Source organism: Protopterus annectens, chromosome 17.part0 (genome assembly GCF_019279795.1).
Source record: "Protopterus annectens isolate FY-2018-M chromosome 17.part0, PAN1.0, whole genome shotgun sequence".
NCBI lineage: Eukaryota > Metazoa > Chordata > Ceratodontiformes > Protopteridae > Protopterus > Protopterus annectens.
In genome coordinates, this window is record NC_056751.1 from 664,020,340 (window position 1) to 664,040,339 (window position 20,000).

General features: G+C 39.0%; 1 protein-coding gene across 1 annotated transcript in view; it reads right to left on the reverse strand.

Moving 5' to 3' along the window:
* KIAA1549L (KIAA1549 like) overlaps window positions 1-20,000 on the reverse strand; it is a 1,927,305-nt gene that overhangs the window by 213,253 nt on the left and 1,694,052 nt on the right. Inside the window, exon 17 of the mRNA XM_044059234.1 lies at window positions 16,873-17,005. Coding sequence (XP_043915169.1) covers window positions 16,873-17,005 — 133 coding nt within the window. The remainder of the gene's footprint in view (window positions 1-16,872; window positions 17,006-20,000) is intronic.

Below are 20,000 nucleotides of genomic sequence, written 5' to 3' on the forward strand. Positions count from 1 at the left end.
GTTTGCCTTACAAACACAAGGTGCAGGGTTTGATTCTCATAAGGGATAATTGGCTAGGCTTAAAATGGCTCACAAGACCAGTTAGCTTAGTACAAGCCTATGAGCTTTCATATCCTAGAGTGGGTAGGATAGAAATGGGGTATAAGTATGTAAAGTGTGTAGAGTTGGCTTGCTTTGGGAGCCGTTTGATGTGGCTGTTTATACAGGGTGGATGCTGATGTTGGAGATTGAGAAGAACATGTTGGTGATAATTAGGTCTAGTGCTGAATGCTTGAGATTGGATCTTGTGGGCAGTGTGACTATATATGTCTGACAATGATATGCAATAAAGTACCGAAAAGCAATGTCTTTTACTACATGGTAAGAATCTCACATGTCCATAGGTTCATAGATTAGTACAAGGCTAAATGCTCTTGTGGGTCATTTTAACCCCAGCTAATTACCCCCTGTCAGAATCAAACTCTGCATCTTGTGACTGTAAGGTAAACACCTTAAGTATTATGCTAACCTCCCAACATGCTAATAATTTTTTTCAGTATACTTCTTGTAGTAATAAACACATCTTTACTGACTTGTAATCCGCTAACTTATATATGACATCACCTACTAATATATAATATTAACATAGCATATGTTGCCAGGTTGTACTGCTATGTAATCAGGTAATAAACACTGCAAGGTACACCGCATAGCCTAGAGGAATGGAGCCATGTAGTGAAGGCGTATCCACAGCCACAGCTGGCTTCTTCCCTGGACATGAACCCACATCTAAGATGTGCATGGACAGCACAGCAGGACAAGGCCACTATGTTACTCTGACCTCTATTACAATATTGGGTACATCCTACTCAGCACCATATGGCCTCTCTCTTTTAAAATTCATTATTTTCTAAATGTATATTACAAAATCCTCATTTTGTATTATGTGCTGTACTGCAGTAAATATCACAGAATGTGGCAAGTCCCTCCATATATGGTGTTTAGTGATATGAATGGATGACTAGTGGAAATTTTGGGAACTACACTGACCTACTGTCATTTTTGTAGTGTAAAACGAATGAATGAAAGGGGCCTCTGCCAACTAGTTAAATCTTCTATACACAGTGGTATTCCAGCTGGACTGGATGACATTAAGCACTTTATAAGTTTACAGGAACTTATTACTGATATAGTTAGTTGGGTCTGTTAATTAGCGTTGAGCCCAGGGCATAGCAAAAAAAACATGTGGGAATGTGTACTCTACGAATCAATGACAGTAAGATGGTACAATGAACGGTCTGTAATAAACAAGTTAAAAACTAGAAGGATAGAGAGGGAGTACATAACTTATTCTTGGCAGCATTTTCATTCAGTCTGCTGAATATGTGTCTGTAACAGGTTTAGCTGTCTTGTCCTTAAATGTCCGATGCTGCTACATATACCTGCTTATAACAGGTTTAAGACTCTTGTCTAATTTTTTTTAAGTCATCATTTAGGACAGATGAACAAACAGATTATCAGTGATTTACCTTTTTTCAAAGTCTGCTCAAACAAAGGCAAACATATACCAGTGGGGCTGATCAGCTAAGGGTCTCCAATTCAGTATACTGGAACATGAACCATTGAAATAGCTAACATCTATGGACCTATCAAACTCAGCAAAATCTTGGAGTACAAATCATTGAAATAGCTAGCATCTATGAGCCCTCAGCAAAATCACTAAAAACAATGTTCTTACAGGGGGCAAGCCCCCCACGACAGTCTCACACACCAATAACTTTAAATATACCAGCTAAGACATTACACAACGGTGGAGAAAAGGTCACTACCCTTACCTACTGTCTTCCTTTCTCAGCAAAATCATGTATCTTGCTGTTCCTTAGCAGTACAAGTGAATGAAACATATCCATTGTCTTACTCTGATGCATGGGAAGAATTTGCACTTCACTGTCACATGTAATCTATCAATGTAAGTACATGTGATGAACTGAAGTAAAATTCACTTCAGCGAAGCGCAGAATAAAGTGACCATCTCTAATTAGTGGCTTACAGCACAAAGGGCAAATGTCCAAGATCAAACTATATAAAAATACATTTTTTGGGGTGGAAATCCTCTCATACACATCATATACAACCACAAACATGCTCGCTCAGAGGTTCCTGTACTTTGTCAATGCAAATGTTGTGCAACAGTTAGTAAGCACACCCACAAGAGGCTCAAATGTCCTGGACATAGTACATAGTAGTATGACATAGTATTCATTAACATGAGAGAGCACCGCACTCCCACCTCATGTGATGTCCTCCCTGGTAAGATCTGACCATAAAACAGTTACGTTTGATGTAATTATAAGACTAGATACCCCATCAAGCTCAAAAATGCTGACAAATTTTTCAGAGACAAATTACCTCCTACTAAGTGATGGTATAAGAAGTTTCAAAGCCCTCTTGAACGTAGATAACACAGACTCCTATGTAAAGATGTACAAAAATACCATGTATAACCACTTAAGCAGTTCTATAGAATTGGCCAAATCTGACTAGATTAAAACCAGGTCTTGATGAAAAAACAAGCCACCCTGTTGGACCCCTAGCATAACCAGGCCATTCAACAAGAGAAAGAAACTAATGCCCAAGAACAAGAGAGAACTAGCTCAGCAGAGGAAGAAATACCTCTCTAGCTTAAACAAACAAATCAGAGATCTTGTCAAGTCATCCAAAGCTCATTACAAAGCAAAACAGCATCCATAGCTATGGATCATAGGATCTTACTAGTCTAACGGCCTCAGGGCCCTTACAAGCCTAACCAAATTCAATCCGTATTCCCAAGGGTGTTTGGTTGATGCAGACACTAAAATCAGCACCTACTGCCCTTGTCCAGGAGGGACACAGGTGGAACCCCTGGGTGAATTTCCAGTTACCCATCCAATCATCCAAATTGCACTTAAATAGGTTAAACAAGGGACTTTGTTTAACATGAATAGGAAGCTTGTTCCAAAGGTGGGGCAACCGCTGTGAGACAAATCTCTATCTCTAGCAAGTTCTGTTGAGGTCACATACCAGGTTAAGGTCCTTTGAGTGAGTGACCCATGTGCCATTTGACTTGAGAATGTGCAGCATTTCCATTAAAGCTGGGTCACAGATTGCTCTATATGCAACACACAGGTCATCTCTGAGCAGTCTGTATGACACAGAGTAAAGTGACAATGATTTCAGTCTGTCCACATAAGACAGATCTTCAAGACACTGAATTTTCTTTGTAAGGAACCTTTGTGGTCTCTCCAATTGCTGCAGGTGTTTGGAAAGGAACATACCAAAGGGAGTGTTGTACTCTATTACTGGCCTGATGAGGGTAGAGTATGGGGGAGGTATAACCTCTTTTTTTATGGAGGCAATACCCTTACTTATGAGATGAGCAATATAAAATGCCCTTCTTACCACTGTGGAGACATGGTGATCGAAGTTAATGCTGCTGTCAACCTGTATGCCCAGATCTCTCATCACTGACTGTGTGCTTAGGGTATTGCTATTGATGTGATAGTTTGCAGGAACATCACCATTGCGAATGGGATGATAATATATTTTTTGCATTAAGTTTAAGACCATGATTTTGACAACAGTCATTAGTTTGCAACCTTCTTGCAGGATGTTGACATTGCTAGAGATTTCAATGATCGCTCCAAGTTTGCAGCCATCAGCAAACTTTGTCAGCCACAGTCCCTTAGTTTTAGCCTATACTTTGGAGAAGTAGACTCTGAACAGTACAGGTCCCAGAACCGATCCATGTGGAACAACACTGGTTACAGGTCTGCTAAAAGAGGTGGACTCCCCTATTTTGACCTTATGAGTTCTATCAGTGAGCCAGTTTGCAAACTACCTGACAATATATGGGTTGATACCCATCTGGGTGAGTTTATCAATGATGCCTGAGTGGGGGATTGCGTCAAATGCCTTGGCTACATCTAGGTAGGCAGTATGCACAGATTTGCCCTCGTCTAGGTCTAAAGTTTAACAGGCATGATCTCCCCTTGACAAAGCCAAAATGGGTGGTGTCCAGCATTTGAAGATTTCTTATATTTTGTTAATAAGGTCCATGATGATTCATTCCATGGCCTTGCAGATAAGGCTGGTCAGGCTAATGGGTCTATAGTTCCCAGGGTCCTTGGATGCACCCCCTTTGTGCAAAGGGATGATGGTAGCTGTTTTTCATTCCACTGGGTTGAAGCCAGTGCTTAGGCTGTGATTGAAAAGCGCACTCAATGGTGATGCTAATTTCTGTTTTAACCCATGTAGAACACAGCCGGGATGTTGTCTGGCCCCATAGAATCTGTGTTTTTGGCCTTGGAGAGGGCCTTTAAGACCTGCTCCTCAGAGATACTAGGTGAGGGATAGCTGTTTGGGATGCCTTGGGGTATATGCGGCAGGAACAGGGGACTGAAGTTTTCACTGAACCTCTCAGTCAGCAGGATTCCTATATCCACAGGCTCTATATATGTGCTACCATTAACTACGAGTTCAGGGCATATCTGGGCCTTACCTTTAGGTTACAGATGTAACTAAAGAATGCCTTGTGGTTATCCTTAGTTAGGGAAGATAATTTGGATTCGTAGTTAACTTTGAAGGATTTCAATAGGACTCTTATTTGCTTTTTTAAGTTGAGGCCACACACTGGGGGTGGAGCAGCAGTTTCCCATGTTGGTGAGCACCAGGTCCTAGATGTTTGAGCCCCTTGAGGGTGTGTCAACCAGCTGTTCCAGGGCACTGGAGTTAAAGTCCAGGAACCTTTGTGCAAGTGAGTTATAACACATATAGTTTACCCACTCTATGGACGGGTAAAGTCATCCAAAAACAGGCTGTTTGGTTGCATCTTGATTGACTCAAGTAGATCCAAGTAGGCTGAGTAGATGTCCTGATTCATGGAGGGGGTACCTACAATCAATTGCATCTGAAGTAATTCAAGGGAATCATGCTGTTTAACCAATCTAGAGGTGTATTTATCTTTAATGAATATTGACACATCACCTCCTTTAGTTCTCATGCCTTCAGTTTGTGGTCTGATCATGTGGAAGGAAATGCAGCTTGGTATAGCTGGGGTGCAGCCTTAAACCAGGTCTCAGTGACTGCACAAATCTCAGCATCTTCCAGGGTATGAACTGCTTCCATTGAGTACAGTTTCCGGTTTAGACTCCTAGCATTTAGCAGTATAACCTTGAGCTTGTTTTTAGAGGGTATTTTTACACTGGAAATTTTGTTCTTGTGACATTGCTTAAAAAAAGGCACTATGGGGATGGCAAGAGCCTTAGCCAGTAACCAAATTCCCAGGGGTGACAGATGAAGACCATTTTTTGCAAAGCATCGATGTTTGTCCACTATGTCATCCCAGGCTGACAAGATACTGGCTCCCATTTGAATGACACCAGAAACTAAGCCAATTATTGAAGTCAATCAATTTGTGTTTGTACTAAGGTATCATCCTAGGTGAAGGTAAAATGCTGCTTAAGGCTAAGGACATACCTGCTGAGACACATAATCTGAGAGCTCAGTCATGTCTCTCTTCGTATAGTCCAGTGAGGTACATCTCATGTCGTTCACACCAACATGGTCTATAACAGAATCATAACAGTGCCTGTTGTTGAAAGACTTGAGCATGTGTGCAATGTGGTGGATACTGGCACTTGACAGACAGCTGACCAGAACCTTTTCCTTATCCATCCTGGTGAGAGGGACACCTGTGTGTCTCACAATTGTGTCACCTATGACTAAGGTGTTTGTTTTTGTGTTATGCCTTTGGGGCTTGACTGGTGAGACACTGGTGTGGGATATATTATGTGTACTATGTTCTGCAGAGAATGTATTACATGAAGCATGGTTTTGTTTGTGCTTGGGAGGTCTCTGATGTTTAGCTAAGCTTCTTGTAAAGACCTCTACATATGTACTGTAGATTTATGTGTTGTTGGTTTGGTAGGTGCAGGAGTGGAGGTATGCATGCTGACAACCTGCTTAGTATCAGATGGACTGACTGGTGAGTGAGAGAGCCTGGATTCTAGGTTGTTGATATAGCTGTATCTCTCACATAATGAATCTGTATGGACTAGAAGAAGTGGGTTGTCAGGATAATCATAAGGCATTCTTTAACTACACCCAAAATCTAAAAGGGAATATCCATGCACTGAACTGGTTGTGGATGATACCACCCATACTCAACTGAAGGTAATAGCCAACCTGCTAGCTGACAGATTTGGAGTACACCTCATTCCCCTGACCCTTGCAGTCATCCCCAAAAGTATATCTGCCACTCCTCAGCCTATTATCTCAAGAGAGCAGGTCATCTCAGTCCTCTCAAAGGCCAAAAACACAGCATCAATGCGACCAGACAGCATCTGAGGTTGACTTTAAACAACGTAAAACAGGACCTTGTAGACCCACTTGGATCCCTGTTTAACCACAGCCTGAGAACTGGCTATGTTCCGGCAGAATGGAGGACAGCAACAGTAATCCCTCCGACCCTGGGAATTATAGGCTATAAGCTTGACTAGCCTCATCTGCAAGGCCGTGGAAAGAATCATTATGAACCTTATTAACAAGGACATAGATCATCTCCAAACTCTGGACCAAACCCAATTCAGATTTGTTAAAGGTAGATCATGCCTGTTAAAAATGGTTGACTTCTTTGACATAGTCAGAAAGGACCTGAATGAGGGAAAGAGAGTGCATACCACCTATCTTGACCTAGCTAAGACATTTGACATAATCCCCTACTCAGGTATTATAGAGAAACTCTCCCAACTGGGATTTAGCCCCTACATTACCATATGGGTAGCCAACTGGCTCACTGGGAGGGCACATACTGTCAAAGTGAGTGACTTTACCTCAAACAAAAGACCAGTCACCAGTGGCATACCACAGCATTCTGTGCTGGTCCCCTTATTTGTTTCTCAGAAGTCCAGGCAAACTTGAACAGTCTGTGGATGACCACGTTTGCTGACAATTGCAAACTGGGAGCAATCACCGAGTCCTCCAGTAATGTTAATATACTGCAGACAGGGTTAACGCAGACAAATGATTGGTGCCAAAACCACAAATTAAAACTAAATGCAAAAAAAAATGCATTATTATTCCCTTTAGGAAAGTAAACATCCCTGCTAACTACATTATAGACAGTACCCCTAATTAAGACCCAGTGGTATTTGACCTGTGTGCTCAGGTTGATAGCAATCTGATCTTTGACCACCACAACAGAAAGGAAACCCTTCTATGTGGCACATCTTATAAGTAAAGGCATTGCATCTATACCCAAGGATGTTATAATTCCATTATACTCAGCCCTCATCAGACCAATAATTGAGTACAGTGCTCCTTTTTGCATGTACCGCATCAGACAACTGCAACAAATGGACAGACCACAGAGATTTCTCAACAAGAAATGACATGGTACACAAAACAAGTCTTATAAGGAAAGACTGAAAGCCTGTCAATGTATTCTGTCTCCTACAGGTTGCCAAGGGGCGACCTGTGCCTGGCTTACAGAGCAGTCTCTGACTTGGCCATGATAGAACTGTTACACATTCGTAAATCAAACTTCAGGATGGTCACTCACTCCAGGGATCTTAACCAAGCCTCTGACATAATCAGGTCATGCTGGAGGGATAGATACATCTCTCAGAGACTGTCACTTCTCTGGAACAAGCTTCCAGTTCACATGAAACATAGCCCCTCCCTAACCCACTTCAAACATAACCTAGATCAATGGATGGGTGACTGCAAATTCACTCCTGGACTGGTGCCCATGTCCTTCCTAGACAGAGGAAGTTGGAGTTAACTACCAGTTGCTCTCAGGATGTGATTGGATGCTAGCTATTTTAAAAGGAGAGCTGTTTGTTTGTAGCATTTATGTCTGATGAAGCACAGTAGCACTATGTGAATGCATTTACACATGTATTTTCTTATTTGCTTTAAATAAATGTTTTTGTTATTATGCCGTGCTGGTCCACTGCCTGTTTGAATTCAATAACAAATCCTCAGCATTATTTTATTTTTGCAATAACTGGGATATTCACCTACAAACAATTATCTGATGAAGCAAAACCACAAAATCCAAGAGAAATAATATAAATAACAGGCTACTGATCCAAAGCAGGCTTTATTTCTCTCTCTAGTGCCTCAGTCAAAAGACCTTCAAGGAATAACAAGCATTTTCACAAACCATCTTAAATACAAATTACTCAAAATAATAATTTCATTAAACAATTAAATAAGATACTTCCAATTAACTTCACAATTCAAACCTACAGGTACCAAAGTATCATATTTTAAAATAAAAATAGACTCTTTAAAAAGAAGGTACTCTTTAAGTGAACCCCTATCAGCTATTTTAAAATTAACTTGCTCCAAAATGCTGCCCTGTAACAATAAAACATCCCTACCATGTTTTTCCTTAAAATGCAGGCCACAATTTTGTCCTCTCTTTGATTTTTGATATCCTTAATATGCTCTAACAGTCTCACTTTAAACATTCTCTTAGATTCATCAATGTAAAAGAGATTATATGGACTCTTAAAATGTATATAAACCCCACTAGTATTACAAGAAAATACCTCCCGGGTACAAATTTAACATTATTAATAAACATAAAAGAATCTACTGCATGATTATAAACAGTACAATTATTACAAAGGAAAGTCCCAAAAATTGCAGGTTGCTGAATAATATTAGAACTTGGGGAAATAAAAGTATCATGTACCAACATGGCCTTGAGATTTCGTCTATGTCAATATGACTTGCAAAGTGACTTATCCAATAATTCAGACAGGTCTCTCTCTCTTCTTTTCCGAAAATGTTGGTGCAATGGCGGTGGCTGTTGTGAAGTCCCCATGTTATTGCCATAAGTTCCATTTCTCCATCTCTTCTACTGAACTGTTCTTTATTGCTTCCATTCTGTTTTTGAAAATGCCGTTCATGTTCTATCAGGTTTTGTGCAGTAGGCAATGGAGGATACTTGTTTTCTTCACTTTCCTGACCTGAACTATACCCAGTTCCTTCTGAGGAAATGAAAGAAACAGTATTTGACTTTTTAAAGCTTCTGTAGTTACGTGACTGCTTCCCATGCTTCTGACTGGATTACAGTACAAAAATGCGGCCCGAATATCTCTCATTAATTTAACTTTCTTCTGTTCCACCAAATCAGTTTCCAAAGATTTTAATTTATCATTCAGGTTATTCATCAGGCAATCCAAATTAGGAACATTTAAATGAGAAGAAATCTCTACAGATAAAACTTGAAGCTCCTGTTTAAGTTTTTGTTGCTGAGTTGATCACGTTCAATTAGAATAGCAACCCAGTCCATAACACATTTATGTGCTGCTGCAATCCAGCGATCACGAAAAAGCTTATCAGCCTCACTGTTCGCATCAAATGGATTGCTTTGGTTCTTCATAAAACAGATACCTCTAGGTGATATATTTAGTTCCATAAAATGTTGTAAACCCAAAATAATAAAATGTACCTTAGTCTCCTTCTGGAGAAGCTGTTCAAATTTATCACACAATTCCCGAACCTGTAGAGGAACTGTGCTAAAAGTCTGTCCCACTGTAGAAAATGGGTTATGTGTACGGTGTTGTCTTTCTTCAACATATTGGTCAAAAGATCTAGAGTTGACTGATCCATTAGTTCATACCTTATTTGGTGGAACATATCCAGAATGCATACAGGTTCATAGGTTCATACTAGGCTATCTGCCCTAGGGCATTTATAAGCCTAGCCAGAGTGTGTTTGGCTTTCTCCACCCATTTTAAATTAATTTTGCTATGCCCTTTTTCGAGGTTAGTATACTGTGCCTCTGTCTAACAGTGACACAGAAGTGATACCCGGGGTAAACCTACGATCCCCCATCCACTCATCAAGATTCCTCTTGAAGAGAGTCAATGAGGGACTCTGCCTAACCTGGACTGGGACTTTATTCCAGAGTGAAGGGAGCCTCTGGGTTATGAATCTGTCCCTCCAGCATGTCCTATTTATTTCAGTGCTGAGGTTCAAGTCTTTCGAGCGCATAGCTCGATGGGATTTGGATTTTCTGAGGTGCAGCATGTCCATTAATTCCAGGTTGGACATGGCTTTATACATCAGGCACAGATCGCCTCTGAGCAGGCGGTATGCCACTGAGTAGAGCTGGAGTTTCTTTAACCGGGCAGCATATGGCATCTGTTTGAGCCCTTTGATCCTCTTGGTGAGGTACTTTTGGGGTCTTTCCAGTTGCTGCAGGTGTCTGGTAAGGTACATCCCAAAAGGGGCATTGTACTCAATTATGGGCCTGATGAGGGATGAGTAGAGTGGTACGATGACCTCCCCTGATCTAGATGTGAATCCCTTCATGATTAGGTGGGCTATATAAAATGATTTTCTAACCACTTTGGCCATGTGGTTGTCAAATGAGAGATTGCTATCAACTTGGGTCCCCAGGTCCCTAATTACTTCTTCTGTACTTAATGGATTACCACCTATGTGGTAATTTGTGGGCACTTTGTTTTTGCTAAAGGGGATGACTATACACTTTTTGGCATTTAGCTTGAGGCCATGGCTCTGGCACCAGTTGTCTGTTTCTATGAGGCCCTTTTGGAGGATGCTTGTGTCGGCTGGAGAGTCAATTATAGCACCGAGTTTGCAGTCATCTGCGAACTGGTCAGCCACAGTCCTTCCATGTTGGCCTGTACCTCCGAGAAATATATACCGAACAGGAGAGGTCCCAGGACTGAGCCTTGTGGGATGCCACTTGTAACTGGTTTGGAGTCTGACATGGCTCCAGCAATTCTAACCATGGGGGTTCTGTCCTTGAGCCAGTTTGCAACCCATCTAGTGACATAGGGGTTTATATTTAAGCTGGTGAGCTTATCTATAATGCCCGAGTGGGGTATTGTATCGAAGGCTTTTCCGAGGTCCAGGTAGGCTGTATGGACCACCTTCCCCTCGTCAATGGCCTTGGTGACTGTTTCAAAGAAATTGACCAGGTTTAAGAGGCAGGATTTTCCCTTAACAAAGCCGAACTGGGTAGGATCCAGTGTCTGTAGGTCCCCAATATCTTTTTTTATGAGGTCCATGAAGATCCTTTCCATAGCTTTGCAGACCAAGCTAGTCAGGATTATGGGGCGATAGTTTCCAGGATCCGTTGAGGCACCACCTTTGTGGAGAGGGACCACTGTTGCTGTATGCCACTCTTTGGGTACATATCCTGTGGTAAGGCTGAGATTGCACAGTAGTTTTATGTTTGGGTTTAGCTCTTCTTGGAGTTCATGTAGGACGCAACCCGGGACACCGTCTGGTCCCATTGATGCTGTGTTTTTTGCTTTGGAGAGGGCGGCTCTTACCTGAGCATCTGAGATGTCAGGGGGGCAGCACTCTGCTGGGATAGATATTTGCCCTTTTGGTGGGGAGGGGGGGGTTGCACTGAACCTGTCAGCTAAGATGTTGGCAATGTCTGTGGGTTTGGTGTGTTTTTTGTCATTTTGGACTAATTCTGAGCATATCTGGGAATTCCCACCCAGGTTCCTAACATAACTAAAGAAAGCCTTGTGATTATCCTTAGTGTCCTGTGCAATTTTTCTCTCGAAGCTGGCCTTAGACGATTTTATGAGTGCCCGTTGTTTTTTGCTAACACTGATCAGAGATGCCTTCCCTTTTTGGGATTTTGCTCTATCATGTAGTAGCTTCCTCCTTCTATTGTATAGTTTGTTTATGTTTTTCCTTAAAATGCAGGCCACAATCTTGTCCTCTCTTTTATTTTTGATATCCTTAATATGCTCTAACAGTCTCACTTTAAACATTCTCTTAGTTTCACCAATGTAAAAGAGATTACATGGACTTTTAAAATGTATATAAACCCCACTAATATTACAAGAAAATAGCCCCCGGGTACAAATTTAACATTATTAATAAACTTAAAAGAATGTACTACATGATTACAAACAGTACAATTATTACAAGGGAAAGTTCCAAAAATTGCAGGTTGTCGAATAATATTAGAACTTGGGGAAATAAAGGTACCATGTACCAACATACCCTTGAGATTTCGTCCATGTCTGTTTGATATGCAAAGTGACTTATCTAATACTTTAGACAGGTCTCTATCTTTAAAAAGAAAATTCCAATAATATTGTAACAAAGCACAAATTTTCTCACTTATAACGTTATAAGTCATCACAAAATACATCTGTCCTTTCTTACCCTTAGTACTTATATCATAAAACTGATTATTATTACTAAACTTTTGTTGTCGTTGTATACCAATAGGTTGTAAAACCTTCTGAATGGCTTCATTCACCACATCTAACTTGTATCCCATACTCAAAAACATATTAGCAGATTTGTATATCTCATTCAAAAAATCTTTCTCTTTGCTACAAATCCTAGATAATCTTAAAAATCCCCCATAGGGTAGTGAGGAAAGAAGATGAGGTGGATGGTAACTAGTGCCATGTAAGTACTGCCCCCCCCCCATCTAAAAGTTTCCTATGTACTACAGTACATATTTCTCCATTTTCTAAACCTTTCAAAATTAGATCTAAATATGTCACTTCATTAACACAATAAGACAAATTATAAGTATTAATCTGTAGATCTGATACAAATTGTGTAAATTATCTGATGAAGCTCTGCTCATGGGCAAAAGCGCTTCAACTTTCACGGTTAATCAACCACTACTTTGACAAAGGTTTAAAAATGTTTTTTTTTCAAAGCCTCATACAAGTGGGCTCTACTATTGTCGCGGTCTTAATCAGTCAAGGAGTTTGATGGTGTTTTTTGTGTGTGTGTGTGTGTGTGTGTGTGTGTGTGTGTGTGTGTGTGTGTGTGTGTGTGTGTGTGTGTGTGTATGTGTGTTTTTAAACACGGGAAGGCTCATAAAAGCAGGTTCTGGCCAACTTTTGGTAGAAGATTAGAATAGATCTGGTAACTCTTTTAGCTTGCAAGCGTGTGTTTTAATGAAACAAGAGACTTAAATGAAAACAGGTGGCACACAAAGAATCTGAATCCACCCACTTGATCCTCAACCTCTAAAATAATGTTTATGTAAGGACAGCAGTTTCTATAATGACAGCAAATTCAAATATACAAAAAAATTGTAAAATGGTAGGCCTTTTTACTACTGGAATGGTACATACAATAAAACTGGTATTGCTTGTGGATTAAGATAGAAAAAACAGGGTTATTTTTGTATTCAGTTGAAAACCAAGTACAAAGTTAGATGCAGATAAATGTATAGCAGTGAAGGGTTGGTATAATGGCTATGATGTTTACCGCACAATCACAATGTACAAGGTTTGATTCTCATCTTTGTAAGGGATATTGGCTATGCTTAAAAATGGCCTGCAAGGGCAGTTAGCCTCGTACTTATCTATGAACCTATGGACCAAAGCAGCTGAAATCATAGCTGTGAGGAAAGACGCACTAAATTGGAAGGATTCTAAAAACATTGTGGAAATTAGTAGCAATAAAGCACAGCCAATCTGGGAGCTTCAATTACAGAATATTAAAATGCTAATTCTGAAAAAAATATGCAAATTAGTAGCAAGGAAGAACAGCCAATTGGGAAACTATAATTACAGCAAATTAAAATGCTAATATGAAAACAAATCACAACATCTGCACCTTCTGTGTGTCTTTCTTGAAATTAGGATAAAAAAGCAATGCCTTAGCCAGTATTTCTATAAGTTTTTTTTGATATGACAAAGTCTAAAAGATGAAAATGCTAATCTAAATAAAGCTTCTTTAAATGAATATTGACTCAAAGTTACTTGTTTTGAAGATTTGAAGGGATTTAATAGGAAAACTTCGGAACTTCTGGATAGAAGCTAAGGTTCACTCTCCTTCCTGAACCAAAACCTGCTCTCGTGTTTCTACTCTCTTTAGCATTTTTAACTTAACATTCATTCAGTCAAGCCTTTAGTAAAGGAATTAATTTCCTACTCTTGGCTCTGTCCCTGTACCACGCCAGGATAATACCAAAAATGTAGCTTTTTCTCACATGTTCTCATATTCGTTATGCTAACTCCCTAGCTTAATCTGCCTCAAACCAGTATTTCTGATTCTTTCATTAGCCTGTATTGGCCTACAACTCTCCATTACCTCACCATAATACAGTTTAACGTACTCATCTCAATACTTCCTCGCTTGTGCGACTCTGCAGAGGGAACCTTTACCTTCTGCACCCAATATTACTATTCTTTTTTCCTTTTCATATTTATTTTAAATTTATATTGTATATTTTTTAAAATTTCTTTCATATTTATCTCAGCAGCATTTATCTTTTATATTTTCTATAGGTTTGCTTGATGTTTATATTTTTTATTAATATTGTATATTTTATTGTGATAGATATTGATCTTCTGTTACAATTTGTATTCTGTGCAGCTTTTTCCCGAGCATCCACTGATAAAGGGTTCTTGCCCAGTCAGACTTTCTTGGTAAACAAATATCAATCAATAAATAAAATAAACAATACACATTTCTCCCTGAATGAGTTTGCACTTAACAAATTCTACATGTGATGGAATGCTTGTAACAAACATGGATTCAAGAATAAGAAATTCATTAAAAGTCATACTGTGTTAATTAATTACAATTCTTAATTCGTCAAATAGCAATTATATGTTAGGTGTAAACTGTAAATATCAAAAGTCATAAAATAACATTAATGCAGCTCTATATTTTTATGATACAACTAAAATGTTTAATTGATGTATAAACAAAATATTTATAAAAGATCCTGCTGCTTTGAAAATCAGGATGGAAAATGTAACTTATGATTTGTTTTTTTTAAAACACACAGAGAACAAAAGGAACTAGGAACTACCTTGCCAGAGTAAAATGACAATAAAAAGTAAAGTCCAGCCGCATTATAATTTCCAAATATTCAGGTATGATTCTTCTTTATGTAAATACTGTATCACACGAAAAGAAATGTAAGAAACACAATTCACTAAAAAGGTCATGTATGATGGAATATTCCCTGCAGCCTTTACAAACAAGAAAAAAAAGTATTTGAGGTCACTGCATTTTGAGAAAATTAGAACTTTTACCCATTGCATCACTACCTTTAGAAAACTGAGCACAGCAAACCTGTCTGAAAAGAGAAATTTCATAAATTCAGCTAAGCTGACTGAAAAGAATATTTTTAAAAGTAGCCTACAAACAAGTTTATGACTCACATTTTTAATGCACTGTATATGATGCACATGTATCTAGAGTTCAGCTACAACAATGAGAAACTCCATGGTTAGTGAATGCTCTGAGTATTAAATATTAGTAAAACTTTATAGGTTATTTTTTATTTCTATTTTTTAACCAAGGTAGAGGACTGATCCACATGGACCTTTGTCACACTCAGCCCATGAACATTTTCTGGTTAAGTGAGTTGCGCAAAGTCACACAGATATGCAGATGGAGGCTGAGGGAATTAAACTTTAGACCACAGAAAACGGCTCTACAAATACCAGATTTTGACTAGACTATTAGCACAGAGCAGCCCCCCCATAATGCCAAATCTGATCAAATTAGTACTCCAGGAGTGAAAAGTTTGGAAACGTAATATCTCTTATCCCTGGGGGGGGGGTAGAGTCTTTTCCTACTTCTGCTGCATCAACCTTCCCCCTTCTGGCTGAAGGACACTGAAGAAACTACACTACAGCAAAAACTATGACAATAAAAGGGAGAGAATAAAACATTTAAGGTCAAAGCAGAATTAACAGTGAAGCAATAGTCAGATGAATACTAAGGTCACTGTACATTCATCCTTGTAGTTTATGCAACTAACAGTAAAACAATATGTAAACCACCCCTTGTGCAGCTGAACATCAAGATCTTTGCAATACTCATCCTTACAGTTTATGAGGTTAATAGTAAAACAGTAAGTAAAACACCCCTTGCTGCACTAAACATCGAGGTCAAGGCATTATTCAGTTTTATAGTTTATGAGATTAACAATAAATCAAAAAGTAAAACACTCCTTGCCCCAATGAACACTAAGGTCTCTGCATACTCACCCTTGCAGTTTACAGGATTAACAGCGAAACAACACCCCTTGCTACGCTGAACATTGAGGTCACTGCATTACTCACCCTTACAGTTTATGGGATTACCAGTAAAACAATAAGCAAAATGCCCCCTGCACTACTGAATACTGAGGTCAGGACGCATTCACCCTTACAGTTTAGGGGATTAACAGTAAATAACAAAACATCCCTTGCTCCACTGCATGACATGATACAGGACCCATAACTCAGTACTGATAAAAATAAATGTGATGTGCGGTCTGATTACCTGAAGACACAGGACGGTGGATAAAGCATTTAAAACAAAGTCCTCTCCCTACAGAAGCAATCATGGATTGTTATTTTACTATTTTAGTAGGAAATATTAAGTTCAATCAATCAATATCACATTTCTATATAATTAGATCTTTTGTCTGCTGTAGTAGTGTCCTGTCATTACTAATTTCATTTTTGTTCTGCTCTTTTAAAAAGGATGAGAGGATGTATACCTAAAGTAAACAAAGAGAACAAAATAATCTGTAAAATAAAATGAAATTAAAGGACAGCAATAAAAACATTCATCCAAGCAGATAGACCTTCCTGCAGTTTTAATCACTCATTCATTCTGAAACAATGGTAGGACAGGAAATGTTTTTATACAATGCCTGAAACATTCAGATTTTGTTAAAAGCTCCTTATCCCACCCTTCAAATGCCAATGCCATTGTAAGTTGGCAGCATAAATCTGGAACCTTTGCATTTGACATTTCAGATTTTTGAAATATGGCATGTGACTCAGAGTACTCCAAAGCAAGTTATTAATTAGCCAGAAATAACAGTTTGATTACACAGAAACACTGATTTAAAATGCATCTTACATCATATCCACTATTACGAATCCCTCTTCTTGGCCTTTCTCGGGAAACCAAGAGGTCCATTTCAGTTTCTCCAGGGCTGGGGCTGTTCAATGACTGTCTGCTCCTGTATATCGAGTTCTTTGTCTGTGTTTGTCTAAAATAACAGTCATAGTGCACACATTTCAATACAATTCTAGCTATGTCTCAGAGTAAATGCAAAATTAAAAAATATATATATATCAGTTTATTGTTATCCCTCCTAAAAACATCATTGTCTGAATGAATGCATGCTGCTAATTATTATCTAATAAGTGTGTGTGCGTGTGTGTGTGTGTGTGTGTGTGTATATATATATATATATATATATATATATATATATATATATATATACACACACACACACACACACACACACACACACACACACACACACACACACACACACACACACACACACACACACACACACACACACACACACACATGTGTGTGTGAGTATTTTTTGACAGCTTTAGAGGCACTCTTCCCATTCCTAGCTTATACATATGAATAAAGCAGATCCATTAAGTGTAGTGACTAAAACCAGGATAAAATTATATGGAATTTAAAATAAATCATCATAGTTAAAATATTAATGCTTATCCCAAAATAAGTCATCAAAGCTAAAACTTTAACACTTATTAACACTACTTTAAACATCAGCTAATACAATCTGAACAGTCTTGGCAGGAAATGCAGATACAGAATGGCATAGGGACTACATTCATAATGACATACAGTCAAAGTTAAGGCACTCTTCTGCTAACATGAATTTATGGAACAGGCTACACTGGTTTGTGATAGTCATGTGAAAGTAAAATGTGTTACTTTAGAAACACCTACTATTAATTTCTAATCAAGTGGAACAAATTTGGAAGTGTAGCATATGATGACAGGGTGCCTAGAGAGGAGTTGTGGTATTGTATGAGGAAGTCGGGAGTGTCAGAGAAGTATGTAAGAGTGTTACAGGATATGTACGAGGGTAGTGTGATAGCGGTGAGGTCTGCGGTGGGAGTGACGGATGCATTTAAGGTGGAGGTGGGATTACATCAAGGATCAGCTCTGAACCCTTTCTTATTTGCAATGATGATGGACAGACGAGATCAGACAGGAGTCCCCATGGACTATGATGTTTGCAGATGACATTGTGATCTGTAGTGAGAGTAGGGAACAGGTGGAGGAGACCCTGGAAAGGTGGGGATCTGCTCTAGAGTGAAGAGGAATGAAGGTCAGCAGGACTATGACAGAATATATGTGTGAATGAGAGGGAGGATAGAAGAATGGTGAGGATGCAGGGAATAGAGGTGGCAAAGGTGGATGAGTTTAAATACTGGGGATCAACAGTTCAGAGTAATGGTGAGTGTGGAAGAGAGGTGAAGAAGAGAGTACAGACAGGATGGAGTGGCTGGAGAAGAGTGTCAGGAGTGATTTGTGATGGATGAGTACCAGTAAGAGTGAAAGGGAAGATCTACAAGAGGGTAGTGAGACCAGCTATGTTATATGGGTTGGAGACAGTGGCATTAACAAAAAGGAGGGAGTCAGAGCTGGACGTGGCAGAGTTAAAGATGTTAAGATTTGCACTGGGTGTGATGAGGGTCGACAGGATTAGGAATCAGTATATTAGAGGGTCAGCTCAGGTTGGAAGGTTTCGAGACAAAGCCAGAGAGGCAAGATTACGTTGGTTTGGACATGTGCTGAGGAGGGATGCAGAGTATATTGGGAAAAAGATGCTAAGGATGAAGCTGCCAGGTAACAGGAAAAGAGGAAGGCCTAAGATAAGGTTTATGGATGTGGTGAGAGAGGACATGCAGGTGGCTGGTGTGACAGAGCAAGATGCAGAGGACAGGAAGAAATGGAAACAGACGCTCCACTGTGGTGACCCCTAATGGGAATAGCCAAAAGAAGAAGAAGCGTATGATTCCCTACAACACATTTGCACTCCTCAATATTCCTCATATTTCTTCTGGGAGAAATTAGGGGACACTTATATAAAGAGAAACGCACTGCAAAGCTTCTTGTTAAGATGGTTTCTTGACTTCAGATATGCTGTTTCTGTTATGAAACGGTATTATTCAGCTAAAGAAATACCCTTGTCACCGCAAATGCATTATATGTGTTTCACTTGTTCCATTCATTCTCTTCTTCATGTCTTCTGAATGTATTAAAGAAGGTGAATTATGTAATCAGGTAGCCTTTTAAGTAAACCAAACTATTTCTAACAACCAACCTGATCCAGAAGCAGGTAAAAACATGAAAATATGTCCCCAATCATGGTGGAGACAAAAATACAAATCAAAAATATAAAAATTTCAGATTAAATAGAAAACCAATTAGAATTTGATCACTCAACATCGTAAAATCAACCATCAGCTGTATCTACACATTAAAATGTTGTATTTCATTTTGCTGAAATCCTACAAGTTAGAATAAAGCGGGGCATATTTATTTGATACTACTCAGGTAAATTATTCCAAAGGAAAAAGCACAGCCGCATGCCAAAATGTAAAACACTTTGTACTATCATTTCACATACATCATAATTCTGATTTGAAAATTTCCATGTTATCTGTGCCGATTTAAAATGCAACTTAATGAAAAGGAAGAAATATATTATGAGAGGATGGCTCACTGAGTTCCACATAAACAATTATTAACTGCATATTGTTATAAAGCCAGATTTCCTTTGGATGCTTTAGGTATATGAACTGTTGGACTGCTTTAGCTCCGTCACCTGTTTTCATTCCCCTATTTAGTTGGGTCGATTGGTTGATGAAAAAAAGTACTCAAAAGATAATTCTTCAAAACAAACAAAACAATATCAAGCTGAATATTTACAATCTGAACGTGTCTAAACTGCGAATGCAGCAAGACTACACTGAGTTCTGTTAGATGAAAACAAATACAGTAAAACATGAACACTAGTACATAAAGACAACACTATGTTTTTATAAAGGGCAAGTCCACTTCATGTCCTTCCCCCTTTAATTATTTATTCTATCCCTAAAAAGAGAACAACAATTGGTTTTAAGTAGAACCAGCTATTCTACATCCCCAAAGTTCTGCAGCATCAGAGCCAACATTACCCTGCATACAAGTAATTCCACGTCTGC